This window comes from Rhopilema esculentum, chromosome 13, assembly GCF_057945365.1.
Source record: "Rhopilema esculentum isolate cy_ngs chromosome 13, ASM5794536v1, whole genome shotgun sequence".
Classification (NCBI taxonomy): Eukaryota; Metazoa; Cnidaria; class Scyphozoa; order Rhizostomeae; family Rhizostomatidae; genus Rhopilema; species Rhopilema esculentum.
Window position 1 is genome coordinate 11,808,061 of NC_142827.1, and position 19,841 is coordinate 11,827,901.

At 35.8% G+C, this 19,841-nt stretch overlaps 2 protein-coding genes across 2 annotated transcripts in view; both read left to right on the forward strand.

Moving 5' to 3' along the window:
- The first annotated feature begins 4,318 nt into the window (after positions 1-4,318).
- On the forward strand, positions 4,319-11,322 carry LOC135692113 (serine hydroxymethyltransferase). The gene is made up of 4 exons (XM_065210149.2): positions 4,319-4,712; positions 7,154-7,435; positions 9,122-9,954; positions 10,926-11,322. Exons 1-4 carry the CDS (start codon positions 4,558-4,560, stop codon positions 11,225-11,227), a joined length of 1,572 nt encoding a protein of 523 aa, XP_065066221.2. The 5' UTR covers positions 4,319-4,557; the 3' UTR covers positions 11,228-11,322.
- Positions 11,323-14,011: 2,689 nt separating this feature from the next.
- Positions 14,012-19,841, forward strand: part of LOC135692111 (serine/threonine-protein kinase SMG1) — a 43,704-nt gene continuing 37,874 nt past the window's right edge. The window contains exons 1-8 of the mRNA XM_065210147.2: positions 14,012-14,598; positions 15,110-15,249; positions 16,655-16,713; positions 17,117-17,194; positions 17,500-17,581; positions 18,651-18,698; positions 18,955-19,003; positions 19,249-19,325. Coding sequence (XP_065066219.2) covers positions 14,262-14,598; positions 15,110-15,249; positions 16,655-16,713; positions 17,117-17,194; positions 17,500-17,581; positions 18,651-18,698; positions 18,955-19,003; positions 19,249-19,325 — 870 coding nt within the window. The 5' untranslated portion in view covers positions 14,012-14,261. The remainder of the gene's footprint in view (positions 14,599-15,109; positions 15,250-16,654; positions 16,714-17,116; positions 17,195-17,499; positions 17,582-18,650; positions 18,699-18,954; positions 19,004-19,248; positions 19,326-19,841) is intronic.

Here is a 19,841-nt window from a genome sequence, read left to right on the forward strand (position 1 = left end):
ACCGAGAGGCTTATCATCGTTCAGCTGCTGTAGCCTTGAGAGGAATTTTTCCAATGCTTCTCCAATTTAAAACACCTTAGTTGAATTGCTTTATAGCTTTTTCTGAAATCTACTGAAAGATATCACATAAACCCCAACATACATTACGGGCAGGAGATCATAATTTTCTTTTGAAGTTGAAGAAAATCATACAATTAAACTAAATTGAGATGATGTCTTGAAATCAAAGCTGTATACAGAGTCCATCTCACTTCAAAATAGCACACAACAATATCATAAAGTGCAATTGATTTTTCTCCGCATGTACTGAAGCTTTGAGTTCTGAAGTTTCTTAATTCTTTTTAATTGTCCATTGCTTATTTTTTATGGCAATTTTCTTATAAAAAAGGAGTGCAATACATAAGGCAGGGATCAGGGGCGAAACTACTGGGGGGTATGGGGGGTGCTGCGGCCCCCAATCTTCAAAAAAGCAGATTTTGTCGTGCAAATTTATGGCTGCCAGTGTATCTGTCGGGCAAATCTGGAGATTTTCTTTAGGTCGGACATTTATTGCTACTTTTTGCCCTAGCTTGGCTTTTGAATTTGTGGTCCTTTGCCCCACCTTTTTTTTCAATCTCCTCCCAGTTGGGAAAACAAAACAGAAACGAGGCTAGGAACAGCAACATATATACATTTCTGTCTTTCGTCCACCGATCAGCGCTTTCGTCTCGAGCTCGACACGCATATGTTTATCTTCGCCTCGAGATGAAGTCTGAAGTATTGATCGACAGCGAAAGTATAGACGGAAAGTAAAGTGTGTTTGATGCGAGAAGGAAATGAACACTGTGCATACCCCTCCCCCCTACTTTTTGCAAAACAAGAGAGCTTTTTTCAAAATATTTTGCTGTGATTCCATTCTGCCTCGGAGCCCATGGAACACTGACAGTTTTAGATGCATTATAAATCAAAGCATGAAGGATATACCATCTCGGAATACTTTGTTGAGAAAAGTCAATCAATACTTTCTTTTCAAAATGTATGAAACATTCATCATACATTCATAAGGAGTTATGCCCCAAAATTCTCTTAAAGTTTTACACTTACAGTTGGAAAGTATTGCACCCTTCGCTAGAAAATGGTCATACAGACGCCAAAGAATTTTAACTAAAAAAATTCGAATAACCGTAACAAGTAACAGAAAGTTTTAATCAGTTCAAGCGGGAAATAATATAAAATGTATCAAGAAATTGTATGTAGTTAAGATATAAATTGCAAAAAACTTTCGTGTTTATTCTATTTCTGAACATTATCCATGATTACAAAAACACGAAAATTGAGCTTTGATGATAGGTGTACCTGTAAAATACCTCCAATAAAAACTTTCCCTTGCTTGAGGGATTTTGTTATGGTGAATTTAGAAATACGTTCTTTGTGCTTGGGCGTCTAATAATGTTGAAACTGCTTCCGGAGCAACCGAAAATTGAAAATTAAATTTAAAAAATGCAACTGAACTCTTTTTTGTTGAAACAATGTAATCTGCGTAGCTGTTGCTAAATTCCGTGTTTTGTTTTGGTGTTCCACTTTGATAAAATTGAGAACCTACTTCATTCCTCTTTTTTGAATTGGTCTTTTAATAGCTAGGTGATTTAGAAAGTGAAGACTATCTTATAGAAAAGACAGGCCTTACAAATGCTTGCTTTTCGGAAACAAATGTTTATAGCCAACACCAGAAAAACTAGAGGCATATTTCTTGACTTTAAACAAACAGCCTGAGTCCAAAGACCCTCTCTCGGGCTTCCCGATGATTTCAGCCCTTGAGGCGATGTGTTCTAAAAATGAAGTTCATGTATGACACGCCCTATCATCAAGCATGCCACGCCCTTTCGTCGAGCATCCAAGCTTCATACCTCCCTAATGAAAATAGTGAAGTTTCGCCCCAGCCTGGGATTGGGTTTTCACTTCGAATTGGAAAAATGTTCCCATTGCTTTCTTAGGCGTTTCGATTGGTATTTTATGTTGCACTTTTAAGAACATGCATTATTTACAAATCCACACTTTCTACAATTACAGATCCACAATTTTAATTTACAACTCCACAAAGTGTGTCAGATCCACGCTTATTTTAGGCCCTGATTGGGACAGTAAATCCGATATGAAATGAATCCGGTATCTGTTGCCATGCCATTTCTCATTAGTTGCCATCACTTGTTGTCAGTTTCCGTTGGCCGTTAAATTGAGTAAAGTGTACCCGCCGAAATTCTTGTCGCCGCCGATATTTGTTTGTATCACTAATCGCCGAACTGTTGCCGAACTATTATACCGCCGAATTTTTATTATCATTATATATTATTCTGGTTTTTGCTCCATAAACTGTTGTTTCGTTTTAGTGGCGTAACGGAGCAGTGTGGGGCCGTTGGTAAAAGTGGTGTTTTGGGGCCCCTATACTTAATGAAATTTAAATCAAGTTTTAAAGCCTTAATACTCTTTGGTTTTTTTTTCTGAAAAGGCCAAAGAAAAAACATACAACAACATATGTAACTTAACGCCTCTAATGATGAAACTATTTTATGCGCTCTAATGGTATACTAGGCAATCAGTCAAATGCATCCGATTTGTTAGATCGAATCGACCAATTAAATTATGAATCGAAAGTTATGGAACAATTAAAGTTGGATCGAAAACGACTTTCCTTAAGCTGGTTTAACTCGCAAATGTGGATAAGGTGTTAGACTTTGATAGATATTTTAAAATTCAAATGAATTTTCTTCTCTTCTGCAACAAATGCCAACATAATTTTAAAACTTCTGTCCTTATGTGGTCCTTATTACTAATGATGAATGTTATAAGACATAGATGATAAAACGTAATCAATACAATCCGTAAAATTCTGTAATAATTTGTTCACAAATGTGTAGACTAGATAAATAAACAATTTGAAACTTTCATTGAGAATATCAATTAGATTTTTGAGCATATGTGATACCCTCATAAACTAAATACAAAATTATATAACAGACATAGACCTGCATTTAAAGGAAACCTACCAAAAATCCTCGAATTAGCCTCCTGGGGGCTTATTTATTCTTTATATTTTTGGATGGGGAGTTATTCAGGGAGGCTTATATGGGGTGGGCTTATAAAATTATAGTAGACATTAAGAAGACATTAATAAAATACCTCGTATATTTCAGTAGAAATTTTTATATAAACACTAAAATAATTATTACCAAAAGTATGAATCGAGGGGTCCAATTCGAGGATTTACGGTAGCAGTGGGGGCTTATTCGAGGGGGGCCATGTCCCCCACTTTTCTGCAGAGCTAAAGTAGCATTTTTGGGCAAAAGTGGAAATAAATGTAGTATATGATTCTGTAAGTAACTTTGCCTGGTATTCTCTTAAATGTGTCCTTAGCCTTACCTTGTTTGCTATGTCATTACCATAGAAGACATACATAAAATTGAAGATGGGAATTAGATCGAAGAAATCGGTCATTGTCTAAGTTTTATATCGAGTAACAGCTTGGCTTAGCAAGTAGATCGAGAAACCTAGTCCAGAACAACTTGGTGCCAGCACATATTGACGGAGTTTCGTTTTTCCATTGCCTAAACTTGGCAGACAAGGTCTATTTTTTAACGAAAACTTTCTCAGAAACATTACAAAAAGAGAGAAATCAGCTGTTGAAGAAAAAGAAACAGCTGAAAAGAACTTTTTAAGAATATAAAAAATAAAGTATGGGCAGATTTGTTCTTAAAAAGTATCATCAAGAAAATTTCAGAGTTTGATCGTTTGGATAATCCATTCCTACCAAGAAAGAGAAAATATCGACGCAATATAAATTCTATTTAAACTCATTTTGACAAGCCCAGTTTGAAGGATTTTGCAAAATTTTGTTAAAGCACTTAATTTCCCAAAAAGTTAAGATCAGATGTTTTCTTCTGCTGATATTTCAACGTTAATTTTTTTTATTAATCCGTGTTTCATTTATATTTCTCCCCCATCTTATTTCGGGTACTTTTAAAGTTTAAAGAAAGGTTTCATTACGAGCCATAAGATAGTGGTTATTCTAAAACTTTGCAAAACTTTTCTATTTCAAGTCAACATCACAATAGACGCGACTATGTGACATCTTCAGTCAAAATTCATTTTAGATACAGTTTCTGGCCATCCCTAAGACACCATAATTCTGAAATTTTTCCACCAACCATAGTGGCGGCTATTCCTAAGTCCTTTCAAGACTTTGATATTTTTGCCCCTCCATTTTCAAATACGTTTCGCCGGCCCTGTGAAAGCCTGAACATCCACCACTGCTTGTCTTTGAGGGGGGGGGGGGCAGTCTAAAAAGAAGGTCGACCTCAGTGTCCTTGGCAATTTTTATTTAACTATCCTAGCATTATATATGTGACTTTTTGCATATCTATCATAATCTTAGCAATTGTATACCTTTAAAGCTTTTACGATTGTTGCTGAATGAAAAAGTTTGATTTGATTTGATAAGGTTGTTGCATCAAAGGCGATGGAGGCAAATATTCCAACTCAGGAGCCCCCCAAGCCAAAGTTTGCACTGGCGTCCCTGGACCAATGCCAAGTTGGCAAAAAACAAAAAGAGCGCGAACAAAGTTTTGGCGCCTCGCTCGCGTGGGTCACGTTGCCGTGTGGTCAAGGACGGTCTCATCTGCTAAAGAAAGTTGGTATTTGGGCAAGTTGCTTTTACTTTGTCGCTTGTCTATTGAGAGGTATGAAACAACTAAATTTAGCCATATTACTAGGCAAAAAGTTTTTTTAATACTAGAGCTTGATAGGAATCTTGCAACAATTTTTTCTTGTGATACTCGAACTTCTCCTCGGTTCACGGCCTACTTTTTGACGTAGGCCTACCGTATTTTGCAATAAGAAACCTGTTTACCAAAGAATTACTGGTAAAAGCTCTAGACGACCGAGAAACTGGTGTGCGCATGCTATGAGAGTTTGTTATTTAGAGTATTTTGCATTTGTCGTTCTCAAAATTTCAACAGACAATTTCAAGATTATGCAAGAGCCAAATGATTGACCCAAATCTGTATCTGTTCTTTCCTCATAGACTTCGCAAGTCTACTTTAGTCAACCACCACCCAGAGTGTTTTTCTCCTTTATGATTCATCAAAATTATCGTTAAGAAAAATTCGATCGATAGAAACATCAAATTTTGCTAGTTTTTCTTCCGGGGCTTCTGAATAAATGAAGGCCTTTCGTAGTTTTCCTGCTAAGACCACAAACATTTCTAGTTTTCAAAGATGGAGGCAGGCAGAAAATCTATCTATGCCCTATAACAGTTTTACCAGTCATCTGGAGGCTCTTTGAAAAACATCTTTGCCTTCTTTTTACATCTGACCAACAATTTTTTGGGGATTTCACTCCACTCTGAATTTGTTTGCTTCAATGGATTGCCAACTGGTAAAGCTTGTAATGTTTATGGTGTAGTGTTGGTTCAGATTTTGGGGAAATAGGAGTGGGAGTTATGAAGATTTCTTAATGTCAAGCAAAACATTAATGTCAATGCTCTCTAATGTCAAGCAAAACATAATTGTCTTGAAAATCGCAATGAAGTCTTACATGAGCTGAATATATGAAACAATTAACTAAAGTTGTTCAAAAGAGAAAGTACCTTGGAGTAAGATTCACAGTTTTTGCGTTAAAACATCTCGACCAAAGTCTCCAGAGGAAATTCATACCAGGATGGACATAAAAGGGGAGGACTTAAAGCACAACCATTAAATGATGTATGTTTCCAAGGTTATCAAAAGACCTTATCTTATCAAAAGATATGTCAGATATTTTATCTCATAACTGTTCTCTATGAATATGTTGAGTTGAAGCGAAAACAGGAGAAGGAAAGAAGGAAAAACAATTGGGCACCAAAAAACCTTCATTCTAAAAATTTAAAAACAGTGTATCTAAACAACAGACAGTAACAGAATACATTAATTAAAAGAACATTGTACCCTAAAGGTAACACATTTTCTTCTGATTATTCATAGAAATTGTAACCAAGCAGGTGGTACAGGAGCTTTATTGTAAGAGAAAAACTTGATCAAACCCAAACTATTCTACACATTTTGATGTGATTGAAATATCTTGAAAAATACACCTTAAGAATCCTAAAAATATCAAACCTTCCCCTCTTGGTGTGACTTATCTAGTGACATGGCCTAGGGTTGACAAGATTTGGCCATGGTCCCACTAGTTTTAACAAATTTCTAACTTATAACATGGCCCCACTAGTTCGAACTTATAACAAATTTCTTTTCTTGCTGTTAATTGCTATGAAAATAATCTTGCTGTTAATTTTCTTGCTATGAACTAAAATTTTGGTCCCTTTGAATAACTCCTGAATATAACCCCTGTATTCCACTGTATATGTAGTAGGTAGTTGATTTTTGCATTTTCATTGTCCTTCTGCAGAATTTTGAAACCCTTGTCTTCTTGACTAAAGTTCTTGTCTTTAAATTTTTGATAAATGCATGCTGACAGTTGTCCAGTTATTCCAGCCCAAATACCCAAAACCAGCAAATCATCCATTGATTGGCCACTGTTTGTAGATACCTAGCAAGGTGGATATAATTTTAGGTATTAATCTATTTTAGGCATATTTTATGCAATTCTATTAAATATCTGACATTTTCGAATTATCAGCCCAAAAATCTGAATTGCAGTAAGATTTAATACTACCTTTACATGTACACAACATAAACCAGTTTTTAAACCAAAAGTGGATCTCATCGGGCCTAGGCAAATCTTCATTGCCACTTTCGAAGTTCCCGTTCGCCCTTGGTAGGGTAAGTACTTCACCACAGCATGCTGCAAACAATTCCTTGTTGCTCAATCTAAAGTCTGTTGCCATTCTTGAAGAGCTGTCGTGAAAATTGCAAACTGAAATTCTAACTACTAACTGACTGCTTGGTAGGAGTGCTAATTTTCCCTTTGTGTTTGTTTTCTTTTAACTTCAGTTCAGTTTCAGTTGATTTGAAATTCCACAAAATACAATTAAGATTGAACTGATGCATGTGCTTGCAACATTCTCTTATAGTGTATTGGAATAGCTACAAACCATCTTAAAGATTACTAGAATCAATGGACACTATGTTGTTTTAGCAACATCATAATGTAGTGTGCTCTGTCTCAGTCATCTTTTTCATAGGCACATGAACAACATGGCATCACCCAATTGGTTGAATGAATCATTGGAAAAGAATGACGCTGAAATTTATGATTTGATCTGCAAGGAAAAGGAACGGCAAATCAAATGCCTAGAGCTAATTGCATCAGAAAATTTTACAAGCGCTGCTGTTATGCAGGCCCTTGGATCTTGTTTGACTAACAAGTATTCAGAAGGAGAAGTTGGGATGAGATATTACAGTGGTAATGATCATATTGACAAGATTGAAGACCTTTGCAAGTCAAGAGCACTTTCTGTCTACAGGTAGTCTATTTTTGTTGAAATCAGCTGAAGCTTGTTATTCTACCACCATCAATTGCAAAGTTTTATTCACAAACAGTTCATCTAATGTCACCCCCCATGATATTTTAGAATAGTTCTTACCTTTGGGCATGTGACATATATTTAGAAAAACTGCACCGTAAACCCTCATAATATTTTCAAGCAGCAAATGAATTTGAATGTAAAATGTGAAATGTAAACAATGAAATGTAATAAAAATTTATAGAATCTACAAAGATAAATATATTATCACGTTAGAACCTTCCATATTCCTCAAATATTTTGTTATTGACCAAATATTGTGTAAAGTTATAAGATAAGAAACAGATCGCTATATTTACCTCGTGGGGAGCTGTTGTACAACAAAACAATCCAAAGGATGTTACAGACACTAAAAAGCACAAAATAAGTTTTTGGTAGACACAATGAAGCAAAGAGAAGTGAACTATGTCAGGTATACAATGAACTTATGTAAACGGAAAGTGGTAAGCAAAAACAAGTGACTTAGAAATTGGAGATCATATGTATGTTATAGACCGACAAAATAGGCTGACACCAAGGTTCAAAGAGACTCCATAAATTGTGACTGCTAGCACTACCTCACATGCAGCAGCAAAAACCAGTATGACCGTAAGATCACAGGTAGCATCTCACTTTACAAATGGTTACCAACATCAACTGAAACTGACAACGATGACGACACAAACTACACAGTAAGTGACAAAAGCAAGCAAAGTTACGAAGACAAGCCCGAGGAAAGTCAACTGCTGTTAAGATGTTCTAGCAGAATTTTTAAGGTACTACATTGGTTTGGCAATTCATACCCTACATACTTAACATATTAAAGTAGCTAATAACAGGACTCTAAAAAAGAAAAAGCAATGCAATGGAGTAGGTCAAGATATCAGTCTGCACCTATGTACCGTAAATCCTCGAATTAGCCCCCTGGGAGCTTATTTATTTTTGATATTTTTGGATGGGGGCTTATTCGAGGGGGGGGGCTTATACGAGGGGTGGGGGCTTATAAAATTATTGTAGACATTAAGAAGACATTATTAAAAGACCTCGTTTATTCTGGTAGGAATTTCTTTATGAGCATTTAATTAATTACTACCAGAAGTATGAATTTGTTGTGGTAATTCAATAAAAAGCCATAGGCAACCGCAGATGGCAAAAGTCATCAAATGGAGGGGTCCAATTCGATAATTTACAGTGACAGTGGGGGGGGGGGGGGCTTTTTGACAATTTATAGTTCTAGGGTGAGGGTGATATCGCTTTTGCGTTGGTGGAGTCCCGTATGCCAGGGCGAAATTTAAGTTGCTATTTATTTGCCTGTGTTTATTGTTGTTTGTTTCTCGGCGCGTTGCGGTGTTTCTTATTTTCTACATTTTTATCGACTGTTCGCCGCAAGCATTCCATTGGATTCCATCGAGCAGCCTGCTACCATGCACTTTCCTTTATTTACATACAAATATTAGATAGTAGTCGCCATATTACTTAATGTTGCAGTTTGTTGGCTTTGTATTGCTCTTAACGTGGTATCGCTCTTATTATGCCTATTATATTATATTATTATATTTACCCAATTAAGGCTATTTTCAGAAATGGATAACTGCACTCTCTTATAATATTTGAACTTGGTATTAATTTTACCAATGCTTTTTGTAGGCTGGATCCAGAAAAATGGGGAGTAAACGTCCAACCCCTGTCCGGGTCTCCAGCTAATTTTGAAGTCTACACCGGCTTGTTAAAACCACACGATCGAATTATGGGATTGGATCTTCCTGACGGTGGACATCTTACTCATGGCTTCATGACGGAAAAACGAAGGGTTTCTGCGACATCAATCTATTTTGAATCGATGCCTTACAAAGTGGACCCAAAAACTGGTCTTATTGACTACGACCAGCTTGAAAATTCAGCAAAACTGTTCCGGCCGAAGCTTATCGTTGCCGGGAGCAGTGCGTATTCTCGTGAATTCGATTACGCTAAATTTCGCTCTATTTGTGACTCTGTTGGCGCTGTACTTTTAGCTGATATGGCACATATCAGTGGGTTAGTAGCTGGCAACGCTCTTAAGTCGCCGTTCGACTATGCGGACGTTGTCACAACAACAACACACAAGAGTCTTCGTGGACCACGCGCGGGGATGATTTTCTACAGAAAGGGAGTTAAAACTGTAAACAGTAAAGGAGAACCTATCAAATACGACTATGAAAGCCGCATTAACCAAGCGGTGTTTCCTGCCTTGCAAGGCGGTCCCCATAATAACAATATAGCAGCAATAGCTGTAGCTTTGAAACAGGCGGGTACTGACGAGTTTCGGGCGTATGTGCAGCAGATAATCACAAACGCACGGGTATTGTCAGATTTCCTGAAGGACAAGGGCTACGCAGTCATCACTGGTGGCACTGATATGCACATGTTTTTAGTAGACTTGAAACCACAGGGAATCGATGGCAGCAAAGCAGACAGAGTACTTGAGCTCTGTAGTGTAACAGGTATTTTTTCCGGTTTCTTACTCATTCAAGTATTATTCCAAAGTGGAAGCACCCTGCCATAAGAGCTGAACCTCAAAATTTCATCATTTTTTTCATTTTTCCTATGTTTTCATCATCATATATTCCATATTTCATTAAGGCTCTTGCATTTCATTTAAGGCTCTTGCGCAGCTGACATGCTTTTCGGTAGCTGTTTTTATGCGGAGAGCAATGGACTAAATTTAGAAATTTCATGCAGTACGATACCAGCCCGGTTTTGGAAATATGGTTGCCAAGCATGCCGGTTGTGTACGAGCCTTTAAGGCCACTTTTTCATCAAAAATGATTATTTCATGTTCCTGTTATGATATTGGTATAGCGACAAGGTACTGCAGTAAACCCGAGTATGTAAAATAGACTTCTTGATGCAACAATATAGAATCAGTGTACGATGCGCAACAGTTTAGCCATCCCACTGTTTGCATATATACCGCATACCATTGAAAAGCTCCCCCCGTCTCAAAAACCTTCAATAAAGCATGTTTTATGAAACTTGCTTGTGCCATTTTTGATCCTCAAAATTCTTCCTAAAAGTTATTTTTCGTTGTTATTGTTAGTCACTGCTTGTTTTTGGTCGTTTTCGTGTTGGCTGCAGGAGAGATGTGCTTGATCACAGCTCTTGTGGTATCGTCTTGTGAAATGTCTCAGGCACCGCACATCAGTCTAAAAGTGGGTGGGCTGAGAAGGGTGAGACCAAAATTTTTTTGAGGCTACGTCCTTTAGAACACCGGAAAACGCCCCTTTTAGAAAATAATTGATTTTGTTTTTTGTAATTTTTCATTGATATATTAATAAATTCCGTCGACTACGTATATCTCGGTACTTAAATTGTTATGACTGCTTTATTTTATGCACGAAACCGACTGATTATTTTGCATATTCATTTCATTTAAACTGAATAATAGCCAAGTTGACACTGTTGTTTTTGGCAGCAAATAAGAACACAGTCCCTGGTGACAAAAGTGCACTGCGAGCAGGCGGTTTGCGGATAGGGACGCCTGCGCTGACATCACGGAACATGAAGGAGGCTGAAATGCAAATTGTCGGTGATTTCATGCATGACGCCATTCGAATTGCAGTTCAAGTTGAAAGGTCTTTCAATTTATCAGGGAAAATGTCAACCTTTGCAGAATTTAAGAAAAAGTTGCAAGAACCAGAGTTCGCAACCAAAATTGACGAGGTTAGAGAGAAAGTTGAACAGTTTGCCAGCAAGTTTCCGATGCCTGGTTTATAAAAAGCAAACATTGGTAGACTCAAAAGATTTGTGTAATCAATTTCCATATTTTATTTAAATATTAAGATATAACAGAAGTCCGAACATGGTAGTCATTTGTGATTATTCATTTTTTGAGGCAAAACCCTAGTATTTTTTCAGTGTTGAGGCAAAACCCTAGTAAAAAATAAATCATAAAATATTTTTATTGCCTTATAAGATTTATTGATTTGTTTAATGCCCTAAGTTCAGGTACAGTAATTGTCGACTTGAAGTAAGGCTTGGCTGCAGATTCAGTTCTGTTTTGGTAACCGATGTGATCAAAATATTGTTTCTAACCTTCATACCAGGACAACTCTTTCTTTGAGCAATTTCTCAATGCTCAGCCACAAAGGTAAGATCTTGATGTAATTATTGGTGCAAAAAGGTGGCATGAAAAGAAGTACCACGACCACTAGAGGTTATCTTTAATTTCATTCGTGTCTCATGTACAAATACTGATCCGTTTTGTGCGAAAAAGCCGATTCTGCTGTTCTATTTGCTCCCTAGTTTCCATTTATATTGATTAAATCTACGATTCAATGGATGTTTATCCTTCTAAGATAGCAGTGAAGCATAATCTTTTCTGTAAGTGGAAAGTAACTCCCCTTGACTACTTGAGCAGTTTCTTTGATCTTATTTTAATTTAGCGCCAATCAGGGCATGACGAAACAGTTTTCGACAATAGAATGACTAAGAACATACTACTGGGATGTGATTGCTACCTTTCTACAAATCCCTGCTAGGAAACGATTCAAGCAGTTTTAAAAGCGCCTAAATTTATACACCTACTAAGAGTGTGATAAGGCGTGAAAAACCAGCTCATTTCTTTAGTCTTTATAAACCAAGAACTACAGAAATTTCCCGTTATCTTTTTAGCATATGTCCTGGTGAACCATTTTGTTCGGTCGTTTAGCATTTCTGGAGATCACATGCTTCTTGGTCGGATTGGTTAATCATATATTCTGTATCTGCTCAGCTGATTAAATGTTTAAAAACGGTCTGAAGGGTAGCTAAATATCTAAAGCAAGTCACACTGTAAAGAACAGCTTGAGGGGAAAGTGGTTTTCCGAGTACAGGCTTGTAACCTTTTTGTTTTAGTCTTGCCCTTTGTTAGGCTAAGAAAATGTCTGGATCTGATTGGTGGAAAGCGAAAGGAAAGTTATTAGCGAACGTTAGCACCAAGAGACTTTGTTTTAGCTTCGATGAAATGTTTTAATTAGGACAGTTTTGGATCCGATGTATTTTTTATTATTGCAGGTCAACAAAATTTTTATCGAACATGAAGGTTCCTTTCATCAGAGTACTTCATGGAAAAATTTTTAACACCGAAAAACTGACACTCACTACGAGCTTCACATCGGCCTAAAAATTTGTAAACCACTAGTATCTTTATGGTTAGAAACGCAATTAGCATATCTATAGATTACACATATTCTACAGAGTATGTTTATTCCAGAAAACAATGTGCCCATTGGTATCATCTTCCGTGGGATGGGAAAGAGATTCCGTATGTTGATTGCCGTATCCGTATGTTGATTGCCGTATCCTCCTCCTACTGTAGACGTACCCTCGAATAACCCCCATCCAAAAATATCAAAAGTAAATAAGTCCCCAGGGGGCTAATTCGAGGATTTACGGTATGTAGATCGGTATTATAACCCACTACGAAAAGATTTGCCCTTCCTTAATTCAAGAACCTAAAGATGGTGGATTGACATGCAGCTCAATGCTCTGTCATTTTCCTTACGTAGGGCTGCCTATTTGTGTACTGACATGTAAGTGATCTACCTTGGCCTATCTTTGACATCTGAACGAATTCTTAGGGGAGCAGGGGGAACGTGCCCCCTAAAATCGGCCATTCGGAAATTGGTCGAACCCCCTTTAGAGTCATTACCCACGACGCCCCTGCTTCATTACTTGCCTTGCCTCACAAGAGAAAACAGAACAGGCTCTGTTCACAAGAGAAAACTGAAAAGTACATCGATTTGACAAAGACCGCTGGGTAATTTGAAGCAATAATTTTCCTTCACTGCTGAGACAAGCAAAGGGTCCACTGGGGCAAATGTCCCACTAGTCAGTATGTTAAAAATGACCCGCAAGATGTCAAATATGAATACCGTGCTACATGAAAACTTCTTGATTTCAAAACGTTTTGAATAAAAGGTCATGAACTAAAGACATCCTTAACCCCTTGACTGAATTGTCGAACATATGCGAGCCAACGTTGGTGGCATTAGTGGCAAACTAAATTTATTCAGCATGATGATGAAGGTTGAAGAAAAATGATCAACTAGAATTCTTTAGTTCAAATGCTTTGCAAATCTATTTTAAGTTTTTATCAAAAACGCAAAATATTGAGTTCCTTCTTGATTATCGGAATCAAGATACACTTTTACCGAGATCATACTAACATTTAAATACTGATGGGAATTGATATTTCTTGGAAACCAATTTTTGGAAAGGTCACTTTGCTGTACCCTTGCTGCCCCTGCACCTGTGTTGTAAAATCTTTTGAATGCAAAAACGTTGCAGCATTTCCAGGGTCATCACTACCTATTGTGCTCAAGGGGTGAGTGGGTTAGCCATCTTTTATTTGACGACAAGTCTGAAAATTTACCGACGAAACACCCTTGACTCACACCCCCCAACGCCCCAACGTAGTGACGACGCCGCTGAGCGTATCGACGGAGTCTTGGCCCAGTGTCTTTTTGGAGGGTCTTTTGGAGAAGACAGTAATTCAATTCAACAAATTTGGCAGCAACATGTTGGATTTGTGATTTTTTACATGGAGGTCTGCATAAAGAAGTAAAGGACTGAGGATACCATTTCAAAAGTGGAAGAAAGACAAGTGATGTTTATCTCTATACAGTAAATAGGTTCACTCAGTTTAGTTCACCTGTCACCAAACCAACTCACTTTGAAACGAATTTTGAGGCGAACGGGTTTTGAGGGTAACAGTGACCCTGGTTCTAAGATAGCTGGTTAAAGTGACAGCATTTCAGCATGAAATGTGATGAGTGGAAGGGGACAGCCAAATCTTAGTAGATCGAAAAAACTTAGAGATAAAAAAGTCTCTAGCCTAAGAGACAACTCTCAAGACTCAACCAGGAGTGAGAAAGAATCTTCAAATGCACGCACAAGCCAGAAAGATGAAGGAAGAAAGAAAGAGACGTCCAGGACAAGGACAAGTAGAAGCCCGCGCAAGACACGGGAAAGCAACAAAAATCAATTTGTCACTGAGAAGCCATCGAATTCCAAAATATTGTCTGGAAGGAAAGATGATATTAAACAGAGAAGCAGTGCTTTGACAAACGAAAAGGGGAGAGATGCAAATAAAAGTGCATCCAATGGTATGTTGTTTTAATACAAGATTCACTTTGTCAATGGAACAAGGTACATTTGAAAAACCTATGGTGATGATATATTTAAAAAAAAAACAATTTTTACTTCATGATTTTTGGTTCCATAAAATTAATAATTTAAAATTAATTGTTATTTCTAATAGATATGAAATCGAACTAGACTTTTTGTATCACAGATTAATCCTCACTAAATATGGTTCTGACATTTCTCTTAAGTGCAAGAAAATTGCGCATTGCTTCTACTACATATACCAATTTATATTGAAATAAACAAATTGTGTTGTACAGGAAGTCAGACCTTGTATTATACTCTAAACCTGAATCTTTAGAATATCAGAATGTTTTTGGTTCTTAAGTTCCAGAAGCCTAGGCTAGCCTCAAGCTGTTGTAGTGTCAAGAAGAGTTTAGTCTACTTACTCTATTGAATTGTCCTGTAAGGGGATTTATGCTTCTCCAAGGATAGGGTTAGTTGAATGTATTTATTTGTATTGCATTTTAGATAGACATGCTTTGTTTCAAGACAATTCAAAGCTTGCACAAATGATTGGTCAATTGACAAATATGCATGGTGACAGTGGCAACAGGCTGCAGGTTTCTAAGCAATTCAAAGAATACATTCAAGACCCAGCTAATATTGAGGTTTGATATATTAATCTACAGCCATTTGCAGAAGTTTCTTATGATATTTTTTGCTACTTTGGCCAAAATGAACAGGTGAAAAGAAAATGATATTGTATCATAAATTTAAAACTCTCTTAAAGTACAATTCAGAAGGTTGCTGCTTTTCTTGTTGATAGCAATACCAGGGACTTAACTCCTTTTTTATTGACACTGGTGATATTATAGTATCTGTGAGAGATTGGCTATTGCGTCCAGCTGTCCTTAGGATCCAATTTATTATAAGACTGATTTTAAAGCATTAAGCAAAGAAAAGTTTCAATGCAATAAGATATTCACTTTGAATGCTTGCCATTTTGTTTCTATTGCTCTAAACATCAAACAAATTTAGATCTAAAAGGATAATAAAATGCTTCAAAGGAGAATCTAGTTTTGTAGAAAATTCTGGAAAAACAACAATAAAAAACTATTATCTCTTATTTTCGCTATTAGCTTATTCAGAACTGATTGTTTTCAATTAGGGTTGGTGGTCAACAAGAATTTATGAACTTCTTCCTTTCTTTTAACTTTTTAACACTTCGGCTTAGCAAAACAAATTTTTTTCACTGGAAGGTTCATTACAAAAATATTCGTATTTTGATGTTCATATTCGCCTGATGAAAAGACTATAGGCAGTTATACTACATACCAAAAACCACCTACCAGTAATTGTACATACCCAAAATTTGAGGCCCTACTTCAAGTCTGAGAGTAAGTTTTTCAAGGCAGGTGTGTAAAGATGTTAATAAATCGATTAGTGAGGTTTTTAACTTTAACTCTTAGTTAGATCTGCATCTTGGTCACAATTGTAACTCCTTAAACCAGCAATAATTTGTTTGGCATAAATAATGTTGCAATAATGTATAATGGAAACAGTACTCCATTTTATATAACTATTATAGGCTTATACCCATACTTGAGGTCTACCAATACTTCTGTCTGCCAGTGCATTATTTTTACTGTTTCCAATGTCATTAAGATTGCCAATTTTTTGATTCAATATTTTTACAAAATAACTAATTTTCTTTAACATATTGTAATACAAAGCTCTACCTGCATGTGTTTGTCTAAGTAACCTTCTTAAAAGAATGGGAAGGTAACATTTGATAGTCTTGCATTCCCTGAAGTACTTAATCAAGAATCAATACAATGATTAATGGCATGTCCTGGTCCCAAACCTTCAACCATAGGATTGTGAGCCAAACACCTCAACCACAACAGCACAGTAGCCTTCTTTGACAGTCTTTTATTCTTCTTTGAAGATGTGTGTTTTTTGACTGCGATAAGATCTTCTTCAAAATGATTATTATTACCAAAATGCATGGATATAAGGAAAGCTAAATTTTGTGAGAACATATTGTGAAATCTCATGGTTTATTTTTTTTAGCTTCTCAGATACAATAGCAGTAACATCTTCACCGCTTTGGAAGAAGTTTTAAAAGAGAGGTAAATAACCAGCCATTTTAGAGAGTAGATTTTTTGATATTGCCAGGGTAACAAAGTAAAGTATATATCTTTTTGTCATCTTTAGGTAAATATTCTTGTCTGTTGTAATTGAACTCAGTAGAGTTCCAAAATAACAACTTGTAACCTATACAATATATTTATTGATTTTATACTATGTGGGTAAAGTATTTATTATATGTAACACTTTGAGGGATTATCAAACACCAAGTACATACAAATAATATGTATTCATAATAGTTTTTCAGAAATAAGTTTGAAAAGTAATACAGTTTGAAGAGCAAAATTACAGCTCTTACATTCTTCATGTGAAATTTGTGTATATTACCGAGCTACCTATACCTTTCTAAAAAAAGGTTGATATATTTACAATTTTTTTATATAGAGGACAAAATGAGCTTAAAGATCAGATAATATCTAGCATTGGCTTGATTGGATTGCTGCTAGACATGGATTCTGAAAGGTTTGTCACAGCTAACAGTGTCTTTTATAAGGAAGCTATATATTTTTTGCTGCCATCTACTCAAGACGTTCAAATGCACTCTGGTTTGTCCAATTGAATTTTCATAAAGCCAATTTAATCATTTAGTGCAAGTTTATCTAAAATTTTCCTTTTTTCCTTGCATTCCAAAGTTTCGCATTTCAATCTAATCTTAGAAAGATGCAAAAGTCTCCAACCAACCAAAAAAGAACTACACTATTTTTCTTGCTTTTTTTGAAGATTTGTTCTCTTTGCATTTTGACAAATTGTTTTTGTCTTTTGTCAAGGTTCTTCAAATGGGTGTTCTCAAAAGTTCCTAATGCTTCTAGCGACCATTTAAGGGTTTTGTACCTACGCACTGTCTTAGAAGTAAGTTTCATCACCTTACCAGTTATTATCAGATATTATCAGTTATGCACAATGCATTTTTATAAGACCAATGTATTATAAATCGATTTCCATATAATACTAGACATTAGACTATCCACTTTTAAAATGGCACATTAAGCTTAAAATTGAAGGACTGTATAGAGAACAATTGAGGAGTTTTTATATTTACGCTTCTTTTACATATTTATTGGTTTAAACAAAATCATGATCATGTTTTATTTGAAAAACAATGGTCATACTGAGCAATCAAAATACATTTTATGACCATTTTGGCTACAATTTAGCATATAGTCAAGCTGGATCATCAGTAGATCTTCCTTTAAAGGTTTACTTTACTGCTAAACATGTCAGTAAATTATTCACTCAACTTTTATTTACTGCTTTGTTTAGTGTTTGGTAGTCATTTTGAGTGTTGTTGATGATATTTCAGTTCACCTGCGTTTTTAAATTTTTGCTGTGTGAATTGCTTTAAGGAATGTTCAACTAGACATATTGTCAAGAAGAAGTTTATTGCATTTTATACTTTTAACTACTCTGCAATGTGTCTGTGGATAGAAACTATTGCCTGTATATATGAAATTATTCCGTATTTTACTGTGTATAAGATGCAACCTTTAATTCCATGTTTGTACTGGTGTGCTTGGTCCTGGCAAAAGGTGTGCTTGGTTTTAATCAATTATTACTTACCGTCGTTTCAAGGTACTTCGGATATAACATACTAAATACGCTGGTCCCTTAAAGTATGTTATAACCGGATTATACTGTATAAGACACAACCTCCAACTAAGCCAATAATAATCTGGAAAAGGACCAACTTATACAGGGTGGATTACGTTAAATAAGAGGTGAAAATTCTTTTGGAGAATAACAAAACATGTTCAATTGATTTAAGAAGAAGTAAGACTATGAGAAGAAGTATTATTAGAAGGAGTCTATATATCTTGTTGAGAGGTTTACTGTCTTGCATTTAAAATAGATGTGAAATATCTCTATGTTTAATATTATTGGGTTTCAGCAACTTCCCTAAGCATGATCATTTGTTTAACAGGCTGTAAGACTTGATGGTGGAAAACAAACTTTTTATAGTGCAATGCCGGTAAGTGGTTGTATTTGCTCATTGTGTAGTTTATGCGGTCCCTAATACAGCTCTCTTATATATTCTCACTCTTTGTAAAATTGTGAATTATATATCTCGTAACCAGGTCTGCTGTTTTTACAAGTTGAGTATAGTTGATGTTGAAAGTTGTTATATGTTGTGAATTGTGAAAATGAAATGAATAGAATACCAAGTTTTTTAGTTGTCTATAAACATGCAATGTAAAATAATTTTAAAATCAGTCTATTTCTTGCAGAGGATTATGGCAAGTTTGCAAGATATACTGGAAAATGCTGATGTACCAGGTTTGTTTTCTACATGTTTCATTTTCAGTTAGAATTTATTATAAATTTTATCAATTTCTTTAGAGAATTTATAAATAATATATGATCAAATATTGGGATAACCTTGTCATATTTTGTCAGCTTGCCTTTGTAATGACTCAAAACCTCCCTTCTGTCATGCCCCCATGTCACAACTTTCCTGATCACGCTTTCAGACTTCCCAGCATAAAAGAAAACATAAGTTCAAAATGTTTTTGCTTTCATAGATTTGTTATTGGTCAATATGGACATCATATGCATAATCAGTGCTGATTATCCAGATATTTTTGAGGAGTATTTTAAGGTAATCATAACACATTATGTTTCTAAGTGATTTGCGTTATGTTATACAACATTCTTTAGGTAATTTGCTAAACTTTCTGAAAAATTTTTATTAAACAAATTTTGCTAACTCTTTGCTTGTTTTTTCAGTTATTTGTATTTTCACAGCAAAAAATAGTCCTAACAGATATGAAAGAAAATGAAGCAAAATGTTCTTAAAATGTGTTTGTTTCTGATTGAAATTATTTTATATTGTCAGATTAATTCCTAAATATGTGTACCGTAATGCCTCGAACAAGCGCCCTCCACAAATTAGAGCCCCCCTTGATTAAGCGCTCACTCTAGAGGTAAAGTTATTGAATAAGCGCCCACCCCTCGAATAAGCGCCCATCCTTCAACCTTCAGAAACGGACTCTTATTCGAATTTTCAACGAAAACATAATTAGAAGGCATTTCAACAAAAAAGATTAATAAAAAACACAATTTGTACCCAAATCTACTTTTTAGATAAGCGCCCTATCGATTATTTAATACGAAA

Excerpts from the sequence above, each read along its gene's own strand:
- LOC135692113 (XM_065210149.2), top strand. The coding sequence starts at position 4,558 with ATGCCAAGTTGGCAAAAAACAAAAAGAGCGCGAACAAAGTTTTGGCGC. Across the intron at positions 4,713-7,153 it reads TGTCGCTTGTCTATTGAGAG|GCACATGAACAACATGGCAT; the intron begins GTATGAAACAAC and ends TCTTTTTCATAG. Across the intron at positions 7,436-9,121 it reads AGAGCACTTTCTGTCTACAG|GCTGGATCCAGAAAAATGGG; the intron begins GTAGTCTATTTT and ends TGCTTTTTGTAG.